The following is a 20,246-nucleotide window of genomic DNA, read 5'->3' as shown; positions in this document are numbered from 1 at the left end:
AGAGCTCCAACCCCCCTCTCCGTGAAGGCATAGGCGGCCTCCCTTCCCTGGCGTCCGCCAAAGGCATTCACCTGCAGCGAACCCAGGCCCGGGTGAGCAGGACCAGGCCCCATGGCAGGAGCCTTTGGAAGCCCCTGGAGCCACTGGGGCCAGGACTGGGGATTTTCCCAGGGACTCTCTCGGGGCCCAGGCCCTCTCTATCTCCCAGGGAGTGCCCACGCCGTCCCTTGACCCCCGCAGGACACCTGCATCCCGCGATAAGCGGCCCTCTGCCTCCACGGGGCCCGGACACACGGGGCCGGGGTGCGAGCAACTGGCCGACGTGGCGGCAAAGCCGCAGACCCCTCCGTCCCGTCCCCCCCACTGCGAAGATCCCCCTGTTCTTCCATCCGGAAAGGGGACCCCCTTTCCGGATGGAAGAACAGGGGGGAGGCCCCCAGGAGATGGCTTTGTTCCGAGCCGCGGCTGGCTGGTTTCGGGCCAGGACGTGGGGCCGGGCATGCGCGGGGCAGGTCCCCCCAGCACAAGCCTCCCTCCGGGCAACGCACCCCACTCTTGAGATATCAGGCCAGGTTCCCAGGGTCCCTGAGCTCGTGTCGGGGGACCTGGAAGCCCTCCCTGCCACGCACCGGACCGCTCGTTTTCCTCTAGACCCCACGTCTGAGCCGTTCTCCCTCCCGCCAGGGGCAGAGTACCCATGGAAGACCTGGGGACACGGGGCCAATACGAGGGCCCCGCCACGGTTGCAGGAGAGGTGGAGTGGGCCCGGGCTGGCGCGATGCCCGCCCCTGGACGGGTTCTCCCCTGGGGACTCAGGCCTGTGCCCCGCCTGGGCAGATAGGATTCTTTCTTTGGCTCAAACTGCCCCACCCTGCCCCGAGGCGGAAAACTGTACCCAGCGGCTTCAACTCTCTAAAGTCTGGGCTAAACTACGCGAGAAGGGACTGTGACCGCTGCGACCTCAGTCCCCCAGAGCTCCAACCCCCCTCTCCGTGAAGGCATAGGCGGCCTCCCTTCCCTGGCGTCCGCCAAAGGCATTCACCTGCGGCGAACCCGGGCCCGGGTGAGCAGGACCAGGCCCCATGGCAGGAGCCTTTGGAAGCCCCTGGAGCCACTGGGGCCAGGGCTGGGGATTTTCCCGGGGACTCTCTCGGGGCCCAGGCCCTGTCTGTCTCCCGGGGAGTGCCCACGCCGTCCCTTGACCCCCGCAGGACACCTGCATCCCGCGATAAGCGGCCCTCTGCCTCCATGGCGCCCGGACACACGGGGCCGGGGTGCGAGCAACTGGCCGACGTGGCGGCAAAGCCGCAGACCCCTCCGTCCCGTCCCCCCCACTGCGAAGATCCCCCTGTTCTTCCATCCGGAAAGGGGACCCCCTTTCCGGATGGAAGAACAGGGGGGAGGCCCCCAGGAGATGGCTTTGTCCGAGCCGCGGCTGGCTGGTTTCGGGCTAGGACGTGGGGCCGCGCATGTCCGGGGCAGGTCCCCCCAGCACAAGCCTCCCTCCGGGCAACGCACCCCACTCTTGAGATATCAGGCCAGGTTCCCAGGGTCCCTGAGCTCTTGTCGGGGGACCTGGAAGCCCTCCCTGCCACGCACCGTTCCGCTCGTTTTCCCCTAGACCCCAGGTCTCAGCCGTTCTCCCTCCCGCCAGGGGCAGAGTACCCATGGAAGACCTGGGGACTTGGGGCCAAGACGTGGGGCCCGCCACGGTTCCGGGACAGGTGTAGAGAGCCATGGCTGTGGTGCCGCTGGTCCCAGGACGGGTTCTCCCCTGGGGACTCAGGTCTGGGTCCCGCCTGGGCAGATAAGATTCTTGCTTTGGCTCAAACTGCCCCACCCTGCCGTGAGGCGGCAAACTTTACCCAGCGTCTTCAACTCTCTAAAATCTGGGCTAAACTATGGGAGAAGCGACTGTGACCGCTGCGACCTCAGTCCCCCAGAGCTCCAACCCCCTTCTCAGTGAAGGCATTGGTGGCCTCCCGTCCTTTGTGTCCGCAAAAGGTGTTCACATGCGGCGAACCTGGGCCCGGGTTAGCAGGACCTGGCCCCTTGGCAGGATCCTGTGGAGGCCACTGGAGCCACTGGGGCCAGGGTTGTGGATTTTCCCGGGGGCTGTCTCGGGGCCCAGGCGCTCTCTCTCACCCAGGGTGTGCCCACACTTCCTTGACCCCAGCAGGACACCTGAATCCCAGGATAATCTGCCCTCTGCCTCCATGGGGCCTGGACACCTGGGGCCGGGGTGCGAGCAACTGGCCTACTTCGCCGCAAACCCGCAGACCCCTCCGTCCTGTCCCCCCCCACTGTGAAGATCCCCCTGATCTTCCGTCCAGAAAGGGGACCATCTTTCCGGATGGAAGAACTGGGGGGAGGCCCCAGGAGATGGCTTTTTTCCGAGCCGCGGCTGGCTGGTTTCAGGCCAGGACGTGGGGCCGGGCATGCGCGGGGCAGGTCCCCCCAGCACAAGCCTCCCTCCGGGCAACGCACCCCACTCATGAGATATCAGGCCAGGTTCCCAGGGTCCCTGGGCTCGTGTCGGGGGACCTGGCAGCCCTCCCTGCCACGCATGGGTCCGCTCGTTTTCCCCTAGACCCCATGTCTCAGCCGTTCTCTCTCCCGCCAGGGGCAGAGTACCCATGGAAGACCTGGGGACTTGGGGCCAAGACGTGGGGCCCGCCACGGTTCCGGGACAGGTGTAGAGAGCCATGGCTGGGGTGCCGCTCGTCCCAGGACGGGTTCTCCCCAGGGGACTCAGGTCTGGGTCCCGCCTGGGCAGATAAGATTCTTGCTTTGGCTCAAACTGCCCCACCCTGCCGTGAGGCGGCAAACTTTACCCAGCGTCTTCAACTCTCTAAAATCTGGGCTAAACTATGGGAGAAGCGACTGTGACCGCTGCGACCTCAGTCCCCCAGAGCTCCAACCCCCTTCTCAGTGAAGGCATTGGTGGCCTCCCGTCCTTTGTGTCCGCAAAAGGTGTTCACATGCGGCGAACCTGGGCCCGGGTTAGCAGGACCTGGCCCCTTGGCAGGATCCTGTGGAGGCCACTGGAGCCACTGGGGCCAGTGTTGTGGATTTTCCCGGGGGCTGTCTCGGGGCCCAGGCGCTCTCTCTCACCCAGGGTGTGCCCACACTTCCTTGACCCCAGCAGGACACCTGAATCCCAGGATAATCTGCCCTCTGCCTCCATGGGGCCTGGACACCTGGGGCCGGGGTGCGAGCAACTGGCCTACTTGGCCGCAAACCCGCAGACCCCTTCGTCCTGTCCCCCCCCACTGTGAAGATCCCCCTGATCTTCCGTCCAGAAAGGGGACCCCCTTTCCGGATGGAAGAACAGGGGAGAGGCCCTCAGGAGATGGCTTTTGTCCGAGCCTCCACTGGCTTGTTTGTTGCCAAGTGTAGGGGCTGCTCAGTAGCAGGCAGGACACCCCACCCCAAGCCTCCCTCGGGGCAATGCGCCCCACTCTTTAGATATCAGGCCAGGTTAACAGGGTCCCTTAGCTGGTGTCCGGGGAATCCAAAGCCCTCCCTGCCTCCCAGAGGACCATGGGTTTTCCAGTCACCACACTTCCCAGCAGCTCTCCCACCCCCGCAGAGGCAGAGTGTCTAGGGAAGACCTGGGGACCTGGAGCCGGGGCAGTGGTCCCCAGCAGTCTCTCAGCAGTCTAGGTACAATGCAGGCCCAATTCTCCATGGGAGAACCTATCCATGGACGTGGGTCCTCTCGCCAACTTGGCTCCCCACTGGCTTTTCCGAGTGGGGGCTGAGCCACATTTCCCACGCTTGGAAGGGTTCCCCACACACAATCGCAACTAGACATGACAATAAGCCCAAAGCAGCCAGGTACAAAAGAGCACATGCTGTATGATTTCATTTCTGTGAATGACAAAAGCAGCTAAATCTAATCAGTACCATTAGCAATGAGGACAGGGATTCTTTTCCCTTGAGGTGGGTAGTGGTTGGAAGGGAAGGAGGTTGGACAGAGGGGCAGTTTCCCAGGAGGCTTCGTGTGTGCAGCTGACTGTGAACAACATGGGTTTCAACTGCGCACATCCACTTACGTGAGAATTTTTTCCAACAAATATTATAACTGCATTTTCTCCTCCTTATGCTAGTTTGTTTTCTCTACTTTACTTTATTGTAAGAATACAGTATATAATACATATAACATATAAAATATATGTTAATCGGTGGTTTATGTTATCAGTAAGGCTTCTGGTCAACAGTAGGCTATTAGTAGTTAAGTTTGGGGACGTCAGAAGGTCTATGCCGATTTTTATCTGTGGGGAAGGGGGCAGTCAGCAACCCTAACCCTCACTTTATTCAAAGTTAACCGTACTTTATTTATTTTAAAAATTCAATGAAGGACCATATTGGAAAATATACTGCTTGATACTTCCCACAGCCATCACTCAAAGTTCCTTTATCAGGTCAGTGAAGTATATACATATATTCTGAAATGCAAAGCAACAACAGGTTTTTGCATTTTTCCTACAGAGGTAATAAGCCCAGACTCTATCAAACGTATTTAAGAGGCACCATCTCTCAAAGGAAAAACTGTTATTTCTTCTTAGGATTTGAGGTCTTCTATTTAGTCAGGATCTTCTGGATGGATAGCTTTTTAAAAAAAAATCATCTTCCTGACTCCTCCTGGGTGTCCATCACCCTCAGCTCAGGGAGACTCACTCTGTCAGTCCAGGTCATATCACCTGCTCACGGGAAAAAGCATCTAACGCCGAGCAGCGGCGCTGGCCCTCTCCACAACATGCTTGCCCAGAAAACTAGCGGAGCTTCAGTGAACAGGTACCTCTCATCTGACATCTAAATCCCTGAATGCTTCAGTGATGGGTGGCCGTCATAGTCCAAACTGACCTTCTCTTTCCTGGGTCTCTTGACCTTATTTCTCTCTCCAGTCAGAATCTTTGCCTGGATTTCTGACAGAATGATTGTATGACCTAGTTCTGAGCCTAATATCAAAGCATTTACCATTTGCTTTGGAACTGTACCTTCAGCTCATTTCTGCCATGGATTCCCTGTGGTTGGGACTTCATCAGAATGGTGGCCTCCTCCTTGGGCCTTGGTCTGTCCCTACCTGCCCCACATTTCTTGTTGTCTTCATGCTTCCACTCCCGCCTCTTTTCCCAGTTATGGCCCCTAATGCCCCGCTCAGGCCAACTGTGGTACTGCAGGTTAAAGATTGCCCTCTCTCTTTTCTCCACCTGCCCACTAAATGCCCCTTGGAACTGCAAGTGAGACAACCCAAGGTCAGCTAAGTTGCAGATATCAGTAATGACAAATGAGGCCTATAAATAGATTCCATCCAAATTGATAATTTGACACAATTATTTTCAAATTGATCTGTCTTTATTTTCAATTCTATTTTATAGGTTAGCACATGGAAATTCAGTAACCTCACTTAGTAAATTCAATATCTTTCCTAACTTTTTTTTAAATGGAGAGAAAGCAATTAAATATATTGTGCTCCTTTTGTCGTGAAGAACCAAGACCTATATTCATAAAATTCTCATTAAAATCTAAATTAAAAATATATTTAAAAAATATGCTGCACATATCTTTGTAAAGTAAACACAGTGAAATCTGCTTATCAGAGATGCTTCAAGTGAAGAGCTTTAAACAGCTTTCCAGAATACTCGACTGGAATTAGCAGGGAGAGAGGAGCTGGGTATTAGGAAATGAAAAGTAAAGTGGTTACGCTCACCTGTGTTAAGGAGTTTGTCTAGTCTAGATTATTATCTCCTCAGCAACACAATGGTGAAGGATTCCAGAACTTCACAACTGGGATCTATTATTATTATTATTATTATTATTATTCACACCTCGCTTTACCCCTCTTTATCAACTCGTAGAAACAAAGCCCATCCAAATTAGTGGGCACAGACAGAGTGTGCTCCAAGTGTGATCCCTGAACAGTGGCATCATGTGCGAAATTGTTAGAAAAGAAAATTTCAGAACCTCCTCAGAATCAAAACTCTGCGGGGCGAGGCCCAGCAACACATAGTTTAACAAGCCTTCTAAGTGGTAGGTACTGGGTCCTGGTCTGAGGCAGCTATGACAGGAACAGAAGAGGCTCAGAGCTGCTCGTCTATGAACCCAAGTGAGGGACTCAGCGACCAGTAAGCACAGCATCTTCTCTGGAAGGCCCAGGGCGACAGCCTCTGCAGGGAAGTTAAGGACTTAAGTGACCCACTGGGAAAAGAAAATGGTTGTGACTATTTTCACACCAAGTTTGTGGACTTTATATTACATACACATATTTTAGTTAACATTTAATCATTAAAACTTGTTCTGTGTTTACTTTACAAAATTTACCAGCTGTGTACCTATAGTTTGTACACTTTCCTACGTGTATTTAGAATGGAGAGATTGCATGTTTTTTTAATTTCCCCAAACTGGTAACAACAGTGCCAAGAACATGGAGTTTTCGTGGTATTGTGAAAATAGCTTTGCCTGGGAACTAGGTGACTTGAGTTCTAGTCCCCACACCTCCACTAACTAGTTCTGGGCCAAAATAAACCAACAAGCATCTGTGAGTCAGTGCTTCAACGGTGAAGCGACAGGTCATATTAAATTTTATGTAACACCTATTTACTTTTGCGTGGTCCATCTACTTTTATTAAGTAACTATGAGGCCCTCAGTGCACACTGGGGGACAAGATAGGTACCTTTCCTGCCCCAATGGGACTTTACAACCTAGTAAGTTTGCACAGACAAATAACAAGCAGAAACTGCCTGTGACCTGTGCTATCTCTGAAAAGAGGAGTGTAAGGGCCATGGGAGTGCTGAGGCACCTTCCGGAAATCAAGAAGGATGAATGAGTGTCAGCCAGGGGAGCCACAGGGGAAGAGCTCACAGGTAGTAGGGACAGCATGCCGCAAGTCCAGACTGGAGTGATGGCATGGAGGGTTCAAGGAATGCAAAGACTTTCAGTAGGACCTGAACACGGGAGTGGGTAAAAGTCTCACCAGTCATACCTGGAGAAGTATGGGCCACCAGCTCATTACATCAGCCTACACCTGAACCCTGGCTGACCCATTCACCAACAGAAATCATTAATAGAGCAGGTAAACATGGAAACACCATCAGGCTCCTGAAACACACTCAAAGGGCCTTCCTATACTGACAGGCCATGTATCTACTTTCCTCATTAAACCCATGCTGGGAAATAAAGCAAGATTTTTTTAATTTGCTTTTATTTTTTTATTATTGTTTTAATTTTTATTGTTATTCAATTACAGTTGTATGCCTTTTCTCCCCATCCCTCCACCCCACCCCAGCTGAACCCACCTCCCTCCCCCACCTCCACCCTCCCCCTTGATTTTGTCCATGTGTCCTTTATAGTAGTTCCTGTAATCCCCTCTCCTCACTGTCCCCTCCCCACTCCCCCCTGTCTATTGTTAGATTGTTCTTAACTTCAATGTCTGTGGTTATATTTTGTTTGCTTTTTCCTTCTGTTGATTATGTTCCAGTTAAAGGTGAGATCATATGGTATTTGTCCCTCACCATCAGACTTATTTCACTTGATTTGCTTTTATTTTTTTAATATATTTTATTGATTACGCTATTACAGTTGTACCATTTCCCCCCTTTATTCTCCTCTGCCATGCACACCCCCTTCCACCTGCATTCCCCTCCTTTAGTTCATGTCCATGGGTCATACATATAAGTTCTTTGGCTTCTACATTTCCTATACTATTCTTAACCTCCCCCTATTTTCTACCTACCATTTATGCTTCTTATTCTCTGTACCTTTCCCCCCTTTCCCCCTCCCACTCCCCTGTTGATAACCTTCCATGTGATCTCCATTTCTGTGATTCTGTTCCTGTTCTAGTTATTTGCTTAGTTTGTTTTTTTTTGGGGGGGGGGGTTAGTTTTGGTGGTTAATAGCTGTGAGTTTGTTGTCATTTTATATTCATATTTTTTGTCTTCTTTTTCTTAGCTAAGTCCCTTTAACATTTCATTTAATAAGGGCTGGGTGATGATGAACTACTTTAACTTGACCTTATCTGGGAAACACTTTATCTGCCCTTCCATTCTAAATGATAGCTTTGCTAGATAGAGCAATCTTGGATGTAGGCCCTTGCCTTTCATGACTTCAAATACTTCTTTCCAGCCCCTTCTTAAAGCAAGATTGTTTGATCCCATGGCAAGCTGCTTTTGCATGTCCAAGGCCTGCTGTATTATCAATACTTACTTGAGTCGAAGGATGAAATAATATCCAGAAAATAGAGTAAAGAGGAAGCTAGTGCCAACTCCCCACTCATAGATGTTGTGCTGTACACTTTTCCCACACATAACATTCATATGGGGTCAGCTATCATTTTTTAAGTTGCTTATTTGCTAAAAACTGCTGGGACAATAGAGAGTTAACAAACACAGGAGAGTGTCCAATTCAGATAACAGTTTACAATCAAGCTGCCACTTCCTTTGCAGCCTATAAAAACCCGGTGTGGCACAGTGGTTGGAGCATCATTCAGTAACTGAAAGGTTGCGGGTTCGATTCCTGGTCAGGGCACATACCTAAGCTGCAAGTTCATCCCGGTCCAGACACATACGATCCCTGGTCCCTGTGAGGATGCTCAGTCTGAATGTGTATGGAGGCAACTGATCAATGCTCCTCTCTCACAATGATGTTTCTCTCTCTGTCTCTCCCTTCCTCTCTCTCTCCAAAAGAGCAAATGAAAATGTCCTCAGGTGAGGATAAAAATAAATAATAAAAAAAATTAAAATTAAAAACACTTGGGTATTTATATCTATGCCTATTAAATCTCTCTTTTCTTAATCTTCTCAACTTATTTTTTGGATCACTAACAAGATTTGAAAGAAGACCCACATGGCTCTCTACATTCACAAACTTTTATTACATTCTAATTGCAAGATAATAATGGACAGTTAAAAGTATAAATAGATAATGTGATATTTATAATATGCCAGGAGATGTCCTAAGCCATTATATATATTAACTCATTGAACCCTCATGACCAGACTATAAAGCAGGTACAAAGAATATTAGTTCTTTGTACCAGTGGAAAGAAGGGGCTGTTCACAGGCCTGTCAGGAGGAGTATTTCCCATAGTGCCCATGTAGAGAAAGAGACACAGAGAAGCTGGGTGTCTTCGCTAGGTCACACAGCTGTTCAATTTTAAACCCAAGTAGTCTTGCTCCTCCTCGAATCCATGCCCTTAACAATTTTACTCTGGTCCTTGTCAATAATACCACCTGCTAAGTATTCTGATTAACCAACAAAGAGTACTCTGGGAAGACTGTAACTAAGTCTGAGGAGAGGAGTCAGGGGAGATAACAAGGGGGAAGGCAGACTTGCGCAGAACAGGTTGTGTCCACCATGAAAATGTCCTATTCATCTCCTGCTGCTGGGGGTGGGAGTAGGGAGCAGGGAAAGCAAAACTGATTAATAGCTCCAGCAGTAGCTCTCTGAATCCTCCACCACATGCGCCGGCCATGTGGCCATGTTTCCCAACGTAACTCCCAGCCAATGACTTAGCACAGCAGGGAGACAAGGACAGGTGCATTCCCGCAAGACACACTCCTCTGACAGGCAACTTTGGCTCAGGGTCTCCCTTGACCATGTCCCCAAACTCACACAGAACTGTACTGCTTGCTTACATTCTTCCCCCTAGACTTCCTTCCCTTATTCCTTCTTTCCTTCTTCCTTTCCTTTCCTTTCCTTCCTCTCCCTTCCTTCCTCCCTCTCCTCCCTTCTCCCTCTTCTCCCCACTCTCCTTTTCCCTCCTCTCTCCCTCCCACCCCCACTTCACTATACTCAGACAGCAAAAAAAAAAAAAAAAAGAAAGAAAAGAAAAGAAAGCCAGTTGAGGACGCAATGAGAAGGTAGCCATCTGCAAGCAAGGAAGAGGGGCTCACCAGAAACTAAATACTCCAGCACCTTGATCACAGAATTCCAGCCTCCACAACGGTGAGAGAGTAAACCGTTGTTTAAGCTGCCTAGTCTGTGGTATTTTGTTAAAGCAGCTGTAGCTGACTAATACAGTGGGTTAGGCCTGGTCCTTTACCTGTCCCCCACTCCTCTGTCAGTTCTCCTTGCTTCCATGGTCAAAAGTCTGAAATGAGTCTGTGGGGCTAAAGTCAACATGTTGGCAGGGTTGGTTGCTTCTGGATGCTCTGTGGGAGGATTTGAAAAGAATAAAAGAGTGATGTAGTGTCATAGAGGCTGGGGGAGGGGGTGTTCCCGATGAGGAGGTGACATGTGATTTAAGACCTGAATGAGGGAACCAGTCATGCAAAGAGCGAAGGAAACAGCCAGAGCAAGAGCTCCAGGGTAGAAATGAGCTTAGTGTGTTGCTTTTCTGTTGCTACTGTAATAAGTTACCACAAAGCTAGTTCCTTAAAACACCACAAATTTATTAACTTACAGATAGAATAATTTATTTCCTTCTTTAATGGCTTAATTTAATTACTTCTAGAATATGAAGGGATGGGACTTGTCTTATTCCCTTATTCTCAGCTGTATCCTCAGAATATAAAACCATGAGATCAAAATTTTTTTCACATCAGTAACAGTTTTTTAATGTATGAAACTTCCAAAATATCATCTAGGAGTAAGATTGCATTTAAGTTTGGTTATATAAATTACATTATTTAAGGGTTTCCCATAAAGTATAACCCATTCAGTACAACTAATTCCACAACTGAAGTCTTTCAGAAGATCACATCTCTTTTTCTTTTTAATTTTATTTTTTTAATTTTCCATTACAGTTCACAATATATTAGTTTCAGGTATATAGCACAGTGGTTAGACATAACTTACAAAGTGATCCCCCTGATAAGTCTAATATTCACCTGGTACTGTACATAGTTGTTACAGTATTATTGACTGTATTCCCTGTGCTGTACTTCACATCCCCGTGACTATTCTGTAACTGCCACTCTGTACTTCTTAATCCCCTTTTCACCAAGCAACCTAAACCCTTCCCATCTTGCAACCATGAGTTTTTTCTCTATATCTATGAATTTGTTTCTGCTTTGCCTGTTTATTTATTTTGTATTTTAGATTACACATATAAGTGAAATTATATGGTATTTATCTTTTTCTGTCTGAATTATTTCACTTTGCATAATGCTTTCAAGGTCCATCCATGTTGTAGCAAAAGATTTTATTCTTTTTCATGGTTGAGTAATATTTCACTATATATATGTACCACTCCTTTTTTGATCCAATTGTCTATCAATGGACACTTAGATTGTTTCCATATCTTGGCTATTGTATATGAAATGTCTTTTGTCTCTTTCTATAGCCTTAGTTTTAAAGTCTATTTTGCCTGATATAAGTATTGCTACCCCAGCTTTTTTTCTTTTCATTTCCTTTTGCATGAAATATCTTTATCCATCCAATTATTTTCAGTCTGTGCATCTTCCGATCTGAAGTGAGTATCTTGTGTGCAGCATATGTAAGGGTCTTGTTTTCTTCTTCTTTCAGTCACCCTACGTCTTTTGATTGAACATTTATTTACATTTAAAGTAATTATTGATAGGCATGTAGTTATTGCTATTTTGTTATATATTTTATTCATTTTCTTCTTCTTCTTAAAGATGTGCCTTTAACATTTCTTGTAATACTGGTTTGGTGATGATGAACTTCTTTAGCTATTTCTTATCTGGGAAGCTCTTTATCTGTCCTTTGATTCTAAGTGATAGCCTTTCTGGGTAGAGCAATCTTGGTTGTAGGTCCTTGATTTTCATCACTGAATATTTCTTGCCAGTCCCTTCTGTCCTGCAAAGGTTCTGTTGAGAAGTCAGCTGACAGTCTAATGGGAGCTCCCTTTTATATAACTAACTGATTTTTCTCTTGTTACTCTGAAGATTTTCTCTTTGTTTTAACCTTTGGCATTTTAATTATGATGTGTCTTGGTGTGGGCTTCTTTGGATTCATCTTATTTCAGACTTTATGCACTTCCTAGATTTGCATGTCTATCTCCTTTGCCATAGTTTTAAGTCATTATTTCTTCAGATAGGTTTCCAATCCCTTGCTCTCTCTCTCTGCCCCTTCTGATACCCCTATGATAAGAATGTCATCCTGCTTGCTGTTGTTACAGAGGTGACCTACACTACTCTTATTTCTTTTCTTTTTATTTTTTGCTGTTTTGATTGGGTGTTTTTTGCTACCTTGTCTACCAAATCACTGATTCAATGCTCTGTTACATCTTAACTGCTGTTGATTCCATCTAGTGTTGTCTTCATTTCAGCTATTTTATTCTTCTTTTCTGACTCGTTCTTTTTATGGTTTCTATATCTTTGTATAAGTTCTCATTGACTTCATCTCTTCTTCCCTTAAGTTTATTGAGCACCCTTATAAACAGTGTTTTGAACTCTATATCTAGTAGATTGTTTGCCTCCACATTGTTTATTTTTTTTCTTCAGGAGTTTTGTCCTGTAATTTTATTTGGGACATATTTCTTTGTTTTTTCTTTTTTTCTGCCTCCCCTGTGTTTGTTTCTAAGAATTAGAGAGATGTACTATGTCTCCCAATCTTGGCAGAGTGGCCTTATGTACTGGGCTTGCCAAAAATCCTGTTTAGTTTTTTCCATAAAATAAAACACACATTTTTCATTTTCACCAATAACGTTATTGATTTGGATATTTTGAGTATGTCAGCTATCTCCTGCTGTTGGCTGCTAGTGGGTGGAGGACAGGGCTGCTGCTAAACATCTTCCACTGCATAAGACAGCCCCATAGCAAAGAATTATTTGGCCAAAATGTCCACAGTGCCAAGTAACTTCACAAACCACTTTTGACACATTTGATCAGTCACAGCACCTTCTCCATACACTGCACAAATCTTTTCTTGTGTTTCAGTTGTGTTTTTATCTTTGTTAACATAATAAGGCATAATATGCCAAAAATGTTGCATATCTTCTTCCCTCTTCAATATTAAAATGGCTGTACAAAAATTCACCAATTTTGGTAAGTGTTTTTTAAATGTACACTGATATGACAGCTGTCACAATACAATCTAACAAAATTGTTTTGAATGAAGTTAAACACCACTAAGTACTACTAGAGCCATTTTACAGAAAAAACTAAACAAACTTTTTGGCCAACCCAATAGTAGGTGTTCTGTGGGGCCCAGTGGTACAGACTCCTTAGTCATCTAAGCTGGGTGCTCCAAGGGTGTCTCTCATGTGGACTGTGTGTGTCCTTCTGTTGTCATTGAGGCTCGATTGCTATTGGCACATCAGTGGGTAGGATTGACCCTCATACTGACTCACTGTGAGGATGGGCCATGACTACAGTGGAGGAGCTGACCCCATGGAGCAGGATTCCCTTCAGTGGGGCTCTTCTGCCTGCCCAACCCATCCTTTGAGTATGTTGTTTGTGGAGCTATCTGGGTGGTACTTTGCTGTGGTCTGAAGCCAGCCACTAGGTATTGGTTCTGGGGTCCCTTGAGAAGGGCTTCAGAGAAGATCCAAGTCTGCCATTGTGTGTGTCCAACCTAGGGCCACCTGTTAGGAGCTACAAAGTGATGTATAGTTGGTAGCAGCCTATGCTGGAGTTGGAGGCAGCTGGGAGAGGCTATGCTGAGAACCAAGGTTGACTGCCACTAGTGTTGGGCTGGGGGCTGTTTTAGCAGGTGATACAGGGTACATCAAGGCCAGAAGCTGTTTGTTTGGGGTTTGTAGAACTTTGAGAGATATTAGGAAAGTCTGAATCATGGGCTTAGGCTGGCAGCTTGTGAGGAACAGCTGCTGAAAAAGGATCAAGCTGGTGCTCATGTTGGGTGAGGTGGGGTCTCAGGGAATCACCAGGAGTGGGAGGTATGAAGCAAGTTGATGGATACTCAGATATGGTACTCCCTGTATGAGAGGAAGGGCTCAGCAAAGGAACAATAGCCTCTGCTAGCAGTTTTACCTGGGAGAGAGCTGCTTTCCAGTCCTCATCCTGAAGCCAGACAATTCAGTTCCTCCTCATATGTTCCTGGCATTTTTTTTCCAAATTGTAAAATAAAGTTTATTGAGAAAGTTACAGAGGTAGTAGAAGTGAGCCAGCTGGACTGCATAAGCTTCAGGAAACAAGTTACAGAAGTAGAAGGGTCCTTGGAAGTTAGGAAAGAGAAAAAGCAAAGGTAACACACCTGGGGTGCAGGAGAAGAGGGTGAAGGGAAAGGTGTGGGTGTGCTCCCAAGAGGGAGAGTATGCTATCCCTTCAATGGAGTTTATAAGGCGATTGTTAGTGAATGAATCTGTGTTCAGGCCCTTGGAGAGAATGCCTGAATCTACAGCAGCACTCCGTCTCACCCAAACTGAGTTTCTGATGATGTTCACAGCCAGCTGTTGTGAGGACTCCTCTTACTAACACTGGTGCTTTGGGCTGGGGAGCCTGGTGGGGCTGGGACCCATCACTCCTCCGTGGAGACCTCTGCAGCTGAGATATCCCTCCCAATTCTTAACTGCCACAGGTGGATCTGAGACCCACCCCGCCTCTGGAGACTTGCATCTCCAACCTCTCCTACCAGTCTCACCTGGCTTCTTCTTTATATCCTTAGTTATGGGAGATCTGTTCTGCTCGACTTCAGGTGGTTCTCAAAGATGGTTTTTCTATTTAGTTGTGATTCTGATGTGGTCATGGGAGGAGGTGAGTACAGCATTTACCTGCTCTGCCATCTTGACTGAAAGCGATATTGAATATGCTTTTGAAAATTCTCTAATTAAACACAAAAATAATTGAATAAACTGAGGTACAGCTACTTGATGTGATACAAAAATTAATGAGAGTGTTTATAATGTCATGCTAAATTTTTAAAAGCATGATACAAAATTGTACACACAAGATATAAAATAAATATTCAGGCATACCTTGTTTTTTGTGCTTTGCTTTATTGCATTTCACACTGTCAGTTGTAGGCAGTCACTTAACATTCATTGATATGCACAAAAAGCTTAGGGATAAGTACTATTATTCCCATTTACACTGTCAACCAAAGAAGAGATGCCTTCTGTAATAAAGAACAAAAAGCATTTATTTGAGCAAAGAATTGCAATTCAACAGGTGCAGATTCAGGTAGCAACCCAAACTGTGCTCTGGAGAGAACAAAGAAATGCACAGTTTATAAAAATAGAAACCACAAAGTGTAATTCTTTCATGAAAATGAACAATTGCTGGCTAGGTTAACAGGGATTGGTTAGTTCCAATACGAAGACAAGGAGGGGTGAAAACTACGAGGAGGAGGTCAAGTCCACAGGTGTCCATACAGCAGTTGTTTCAGGGCGTTTACAGCAAGTTTGATGGGGGAACTCAAGAGTTGCAAACTTTTAGTTTTAGGTAATAGTTAATGAGTCTAGCAGTTAATACATGTGAAAAACTATTGTTTCAAGAACTGACAGTATGGCCTGTCCTGACTCCAGGAGACCACAAGCAATTTGACCTTTGTGCTCTATAAGAGACCAGAAGCAATCAAGGTGGTATCTGAGCTACTGTGTTCCAGGGAGAGACATCCCTCTGTCGAGGACAAGGATAAAGAAAATTACCCAGAACATAGGACACAGGATCTAGGTAAAGAATTGCAGGTTAATGGATGAAAGGATGTTAGAGAAATTGCTGGACTTCAGCTTTTATTTGATTAACCTCTTCCTGCACTCCAAATCCCTTACCTACACCTTTTTTCCTCCTTATAAAAAAAGGCTGGCTTAAAAGGAAACATAAGATGGTCTTTTAGAGTCCATAACCTGCCATCTTCTCAGATCGCTGGCCGTCTGAATAAAGATTCAATCCTGTCTCTATTTATTGGGTCTGGTGGTGACAGGTAGCTCGAACACTGGCTTTTCCAGTTTCCAGTTTAGCAACAGGTTTAGTAACTTAACAGCAGCTCAGAACTGAGGCGCAAGATGTGCAGAGGCCCCACTTCCCTAATAGCCACTTCACTCTTATTTTAAGAGTGCTTATTCCAATAAGCACTTATTCCAGTGCTTATTCCGTTTTTTTCCCATTATCAATACCCAGGGAAAATGAGGCTGAAAGAGGTCAGGTGATTTAACAGAGATCAGGCAAAGGTACATGGAGGCCTAACGCTAGTCACTTAATGTAAGGGTCAGTCAGGCAGTTTTCACAACACCCAGATGCCCTTCACCATGTAGAATCTTTTGTTTGCGTCCTTTATCTTCGCAATGACATCAAACCTCAGAAACCAAATCCCTCCCACCAGAGACATTTCTGTCTCTTGAGAAGCTTTTAAAAGAAAGCTGAACTCTACAAGGAAAGTGTATGCTCCGATCTGGGTAGTAGGTAAACAGGTGTACATTATATCTGCACATCTATTTGTGTGTACACAAATATCTTACACAAGTTTTAGTAAGTATTATAAGCTGAAAACAAAGCCCCAGAAAGACACAGGTGGTACTTAGGTGGCCAAATGCCTCAAGCTTTTTCCAACTCCTGGATGAATGGATGGAACCTGCAATAAAGAAGACCCCAGTCTCACTAAGCAAGATAATATTTAACACAATGTTTTAAAAATTCCAATCAGCCCTGGCTGGTATACCTCAATGGATTGAGCGCAGGCTGCGAACTAAAGGGGTGCCATTTTGATTCCCAGTCAGGGCACATGCCTGGGTTGTGGGCCAGGTTCCCAGTGGGGGCCACGGGAGAGGCAACCACACATTGATGATTCTCTCCCTCCCTTCCCCTCTCTCTAAAAAAAATAAAATATTTTTAGAAATAAAAATTCAAATCAGCAAAGTAGGATCTAAGGGCTGGTGGTTGTTCTTATAAAGTTTTGTCTAAGTTCCAGCAAGCACCTGTCCACACACACACACACACACACACACTCCAGCATATGCAATAACAAGTGGACTTATGGGTGTCCATCGCTGGTAGCCACTACTCCTACCCCCTCAAAAAATAAAAATAAAAAGACTTGCTCCGAAGGAGCTAATAAAGGGAAGGGAGATCATCTCGCAGAAGCCTGCGGGGGGGGGGGGGGGGGGGGGGGGGAGGGACGGAGAGGCCCTGAGACCAGGGAGAGCAGTTGCAAAAGACTTCTGCAGTGGCCCCAGCTCCCCTTAGCAGCTCCCGGCCTGACCACCGCTCTCTAGGTACTGCTATGCCAACTGGCTAAGGGTGTTCTGCGGCTTTAAATACCCGAAGTTCCGCCCCGCCGCAGGCAGTTGCCCAGGGAGACGGACACTCTACAGGGTGCGCACCTCAGGCCTGGACCCAGCGCTGCGGCCACTGCCTCTGTGCAAAGCTAGCTGCGATCCCACTTCCCGTCTGCAATGGCCAGTTGGCACTCGCGTCGTAAATTCAGGAAGCCAGAGAAGGAGGAGGGCCAGGAGGAGGAGGAAGAAGAGGTGAAGATAGGAGTGGAGAAGGAAGTGGAGAAGGGAGAGGTAGAGGAGGAGAAGGCGGAAACGAAGGAGGAGAAGGGAGTGGAAGACCATGGGGCGTTCAGCGATGAGTACTTCTGGAAAATTATGGACATCGGTGACAGCAATGACAACGACCTGGAGGCCTTTCGCCCCCGCTTAACCAGCATCTCAAGCCCCAGCATCTCAAGCCCCAGCCTGAGCCCGATGCCTACGTCCAGTGAGCCTGAGACGACGCTCAGCCGGACGTCAAGCACACGCAGCACGAGCTTGTCCTCCAGCATCTCCTCCCAGAAAAGTACCGCCCCTGCGCGCCCTTTCCTGGAAGGCTTCCCTGGCCCTAGGGGGCAGCAGACCCAAAGATTCCCGGGCCTTCCTCCACCGGGGTGTCTAGGAAATACAGGCACCACTGCACACACTGCAGTCTACCTCAGTCCCTCCTGTCAAAGGCACTGAAATCTTGGCTGAGCGGAACTTACACTTATGGGATATAAGTGAACGCCTCGTAAAACTGGCAATTTAGGCAGAGCCGTAGGTAGTGCTACTTCTGCGCACATACACAGTGATAGCATCATCTCTCACTCTTGATTTCTCCCTCTCTCTCTCACACACACAAACACAAGCACGTGCCACTCTTGGAGAAGGAGTAGTGCCTTAAGGGTGCCGGATTACTAAAAACAGCCCTGCAAAATACAAATTACCTTTGTGCTTAACTTCATGTACTGAAACCACTCTAGTCACTTCCTTTACAAACATTTTGGTCTGGATGATTCTTTGTTGGGGCAGGATGAGGGGACAGGGCTGTCCTCTGCATTATGGGATGTTTAGCAGTGTCCCTGGCCTCTAGCCCTGGTTATGCCACTAGCCCTTACCCCATTTTGTAACAACCAAAAATGTCTTCGGATGTCACCAAGTACTTCCTGGAGGGCAACATTGTCTTTTTGAGAACTACTGATAGAGAGGGAACAGCTAAAATTCTCAATGTTTCATTCAACAGGTTTTCCTAAGATATTTCAGACGTTTAGGAGAGACACGTCTGAAACAAGTTTAGATAGGTAAGAGAATGTTTTCAGTTTTCATATTATTTTTGAAGTTGATTATATTTAATTTTTGAGTAAACATGTCAGAAAGTGGAGTAAAATCATCCAAGGTGTTTACAACTAATTTATTCAAAAAAGTTTTTTTTTTAATCTACACTGTTAGACACTTTAGAGGAGATAGAGACAAGGTCCCTGCCCATCTCCAACTTATCACCTGCCTATAGAGATGACATCTGCACTTCTAAATATCTTGAAATAAGAAGTGTATGCCATGTGTAAATACAATGAACATTCAATATGTATGTCTCTATTGGCTAAATTCGGGAGTGATCAGGGACACCTATGGAGGGGAGTGGAAATTACGATCTTTTTCTTTTTCTTGTTGTTGCTGTTAGCCTTCAAGGACTTTATAATAAGAAGAAACCGGAGAAACATCTTTTAGAATATCTTTATAAATCTCCCCCTGAAATCTCACACCAAATCTGAGTCTACAATCTTGAATTACTGTTCACCTAATTTTGACTTTACAAGCAACTTTTAAATTTTTAAGCATAAGGAGAATTGTTCTGTTCCACTTAAATGTTTCTATTTATCATCTTACTTCCACATCTTAATAAAAGATAATACATGTACATGGTTAAGATATTAAAGTATAAAATAGTAAAAAACATAAAACCTTCATACCTATTCTCAACCCCCACACTCTCCCTCATCAGCACCAACAAGTTAACAGTTTATTTCCAGTATAATTGTAAGTAGCATATTTTTATTTCTTGATTTATCTCATAACTAATGACTTCCCACCATGAAAGATGACACATAACTTATAGTACTTCCCTCCTCTCTATTTTTTGGTAGTTATATTATTTTTAGTTTTTCTAATCTTTAAGACTTTAAACTATTTAAACCTCTGCTTCTTGATTTGTCGATTTTAGTGACTATTAACTTATGACAAATTAACACATTAGTGCACATCTACTTCCTTCCATCTCTTCTCTCACCTTTTCCTCCCCCAGTTAACAAGTTATATAGCAAACTATATGAAAACTTATATATTTATATAAAGTCATATTGCTTTGCCAACCTTTATTAGGTTTGCATTATATTTTGTAATTATAATTAACTCAACCTGGGTACAGGTTGATTTTAAAAATTGAAAATCAATGAATAATACTCATAATTTCATGCTAAGATCCAATAATGTGACTGGATTTATGTACCAGAAAATGAAATCCTCTGTTCATAAAATCTGACTCCTAAAAGATGAACTTTTTATCTTTTTTAGATGTCGTTTTTAGTTGTCTTCAGTTTTTCTTAGTTGAGCTCAATGGCCACAATCGTGATTCCAATATTGCTTTCTTTTTGTTATTCTTTTTCTTTTTGCTGGAGAAAATTCTCAGGTAATTATTTCATGCAGATCTCATGGGAAATCAAATTTCTGAGTCCTTGCCTGTCTTGAAATGTCTTAATTGTGCCTCATACTTTATTAATCAGATAACCTGGCAAAAACCAACAGTTTAAAACCAATTTCCTTCAGCACTCTAAAAACATTGATTGCTTCATTGCATTCTAGTATCCGGTATTGCTGATCAGTGATCCCCAGACTTTCTGATACTTGTTTATTTCCTCCCCTTCACTGCCTCTGTGCTTTCTTTCATAACTCCTAAAGAATGGCTTTTGGGCTTCTTGAATATCTTCAAGATTTTAGGTGTTCACATGCTGCTACTATGCAGCCCTTGCACAGAATTTATTTTAGGATACATATTTGTAATTTCCAAGAACAACTTCTCATGCTCTGTTGGTGTTCAAACAGTTCTGTGGGTTTTTAAAAATGTCTTTCAGGGTACTCTTATAATAC

General features: G+C 45.7%; 1 protein-coding gene across 1 annotated transcript in view; it reads left to right on the top strand.

Annotated features, from left to right (window-relative positions):
• The first annotated feature begins 17,198 nt into the window (after positions 1-17,198).
• Positions 17,199-20,246, top strand: part of ERICH6 (glutamate rich 6) — a 35,457-nt gene continuing 32,409 nt past the window's right edge. The window contains exons 1-2 of the mRNA XM_071220770.1: positions 17,199-17,781; positions 18,295-18,403. Of these exons, the coding sequence (XP_071076871.1) occupies positions 17,259-17,781; positions 18,295-18,403 (632 nt within the window). The 5' untranslated portion in view covers positions 17,199-17,258. The remainder of the gene's footprint in view (positions 17,782-18,294; positions 18,404-20,246) is intronic.

The sequence above is a fragment of the Desmodus rotundus genome, chromosome 2, assembly GCF_022682495.2.
Source record: "Desmodus rotundus isolate HL8 chromosome 2, HLdesRot8A.1, whole genome shotgun sequence".
Lineage (NCBI taxonomy): Eukaryota > Metazoa > Chordata > Mammalia > Chiroptera > Phyllostomidae > Desmodus > Desmodus rotundus.
Note: the sequence above shows the minus strand (reverse complement) of the source record. Positions and strands in the feature narration are given on the sequence as shown.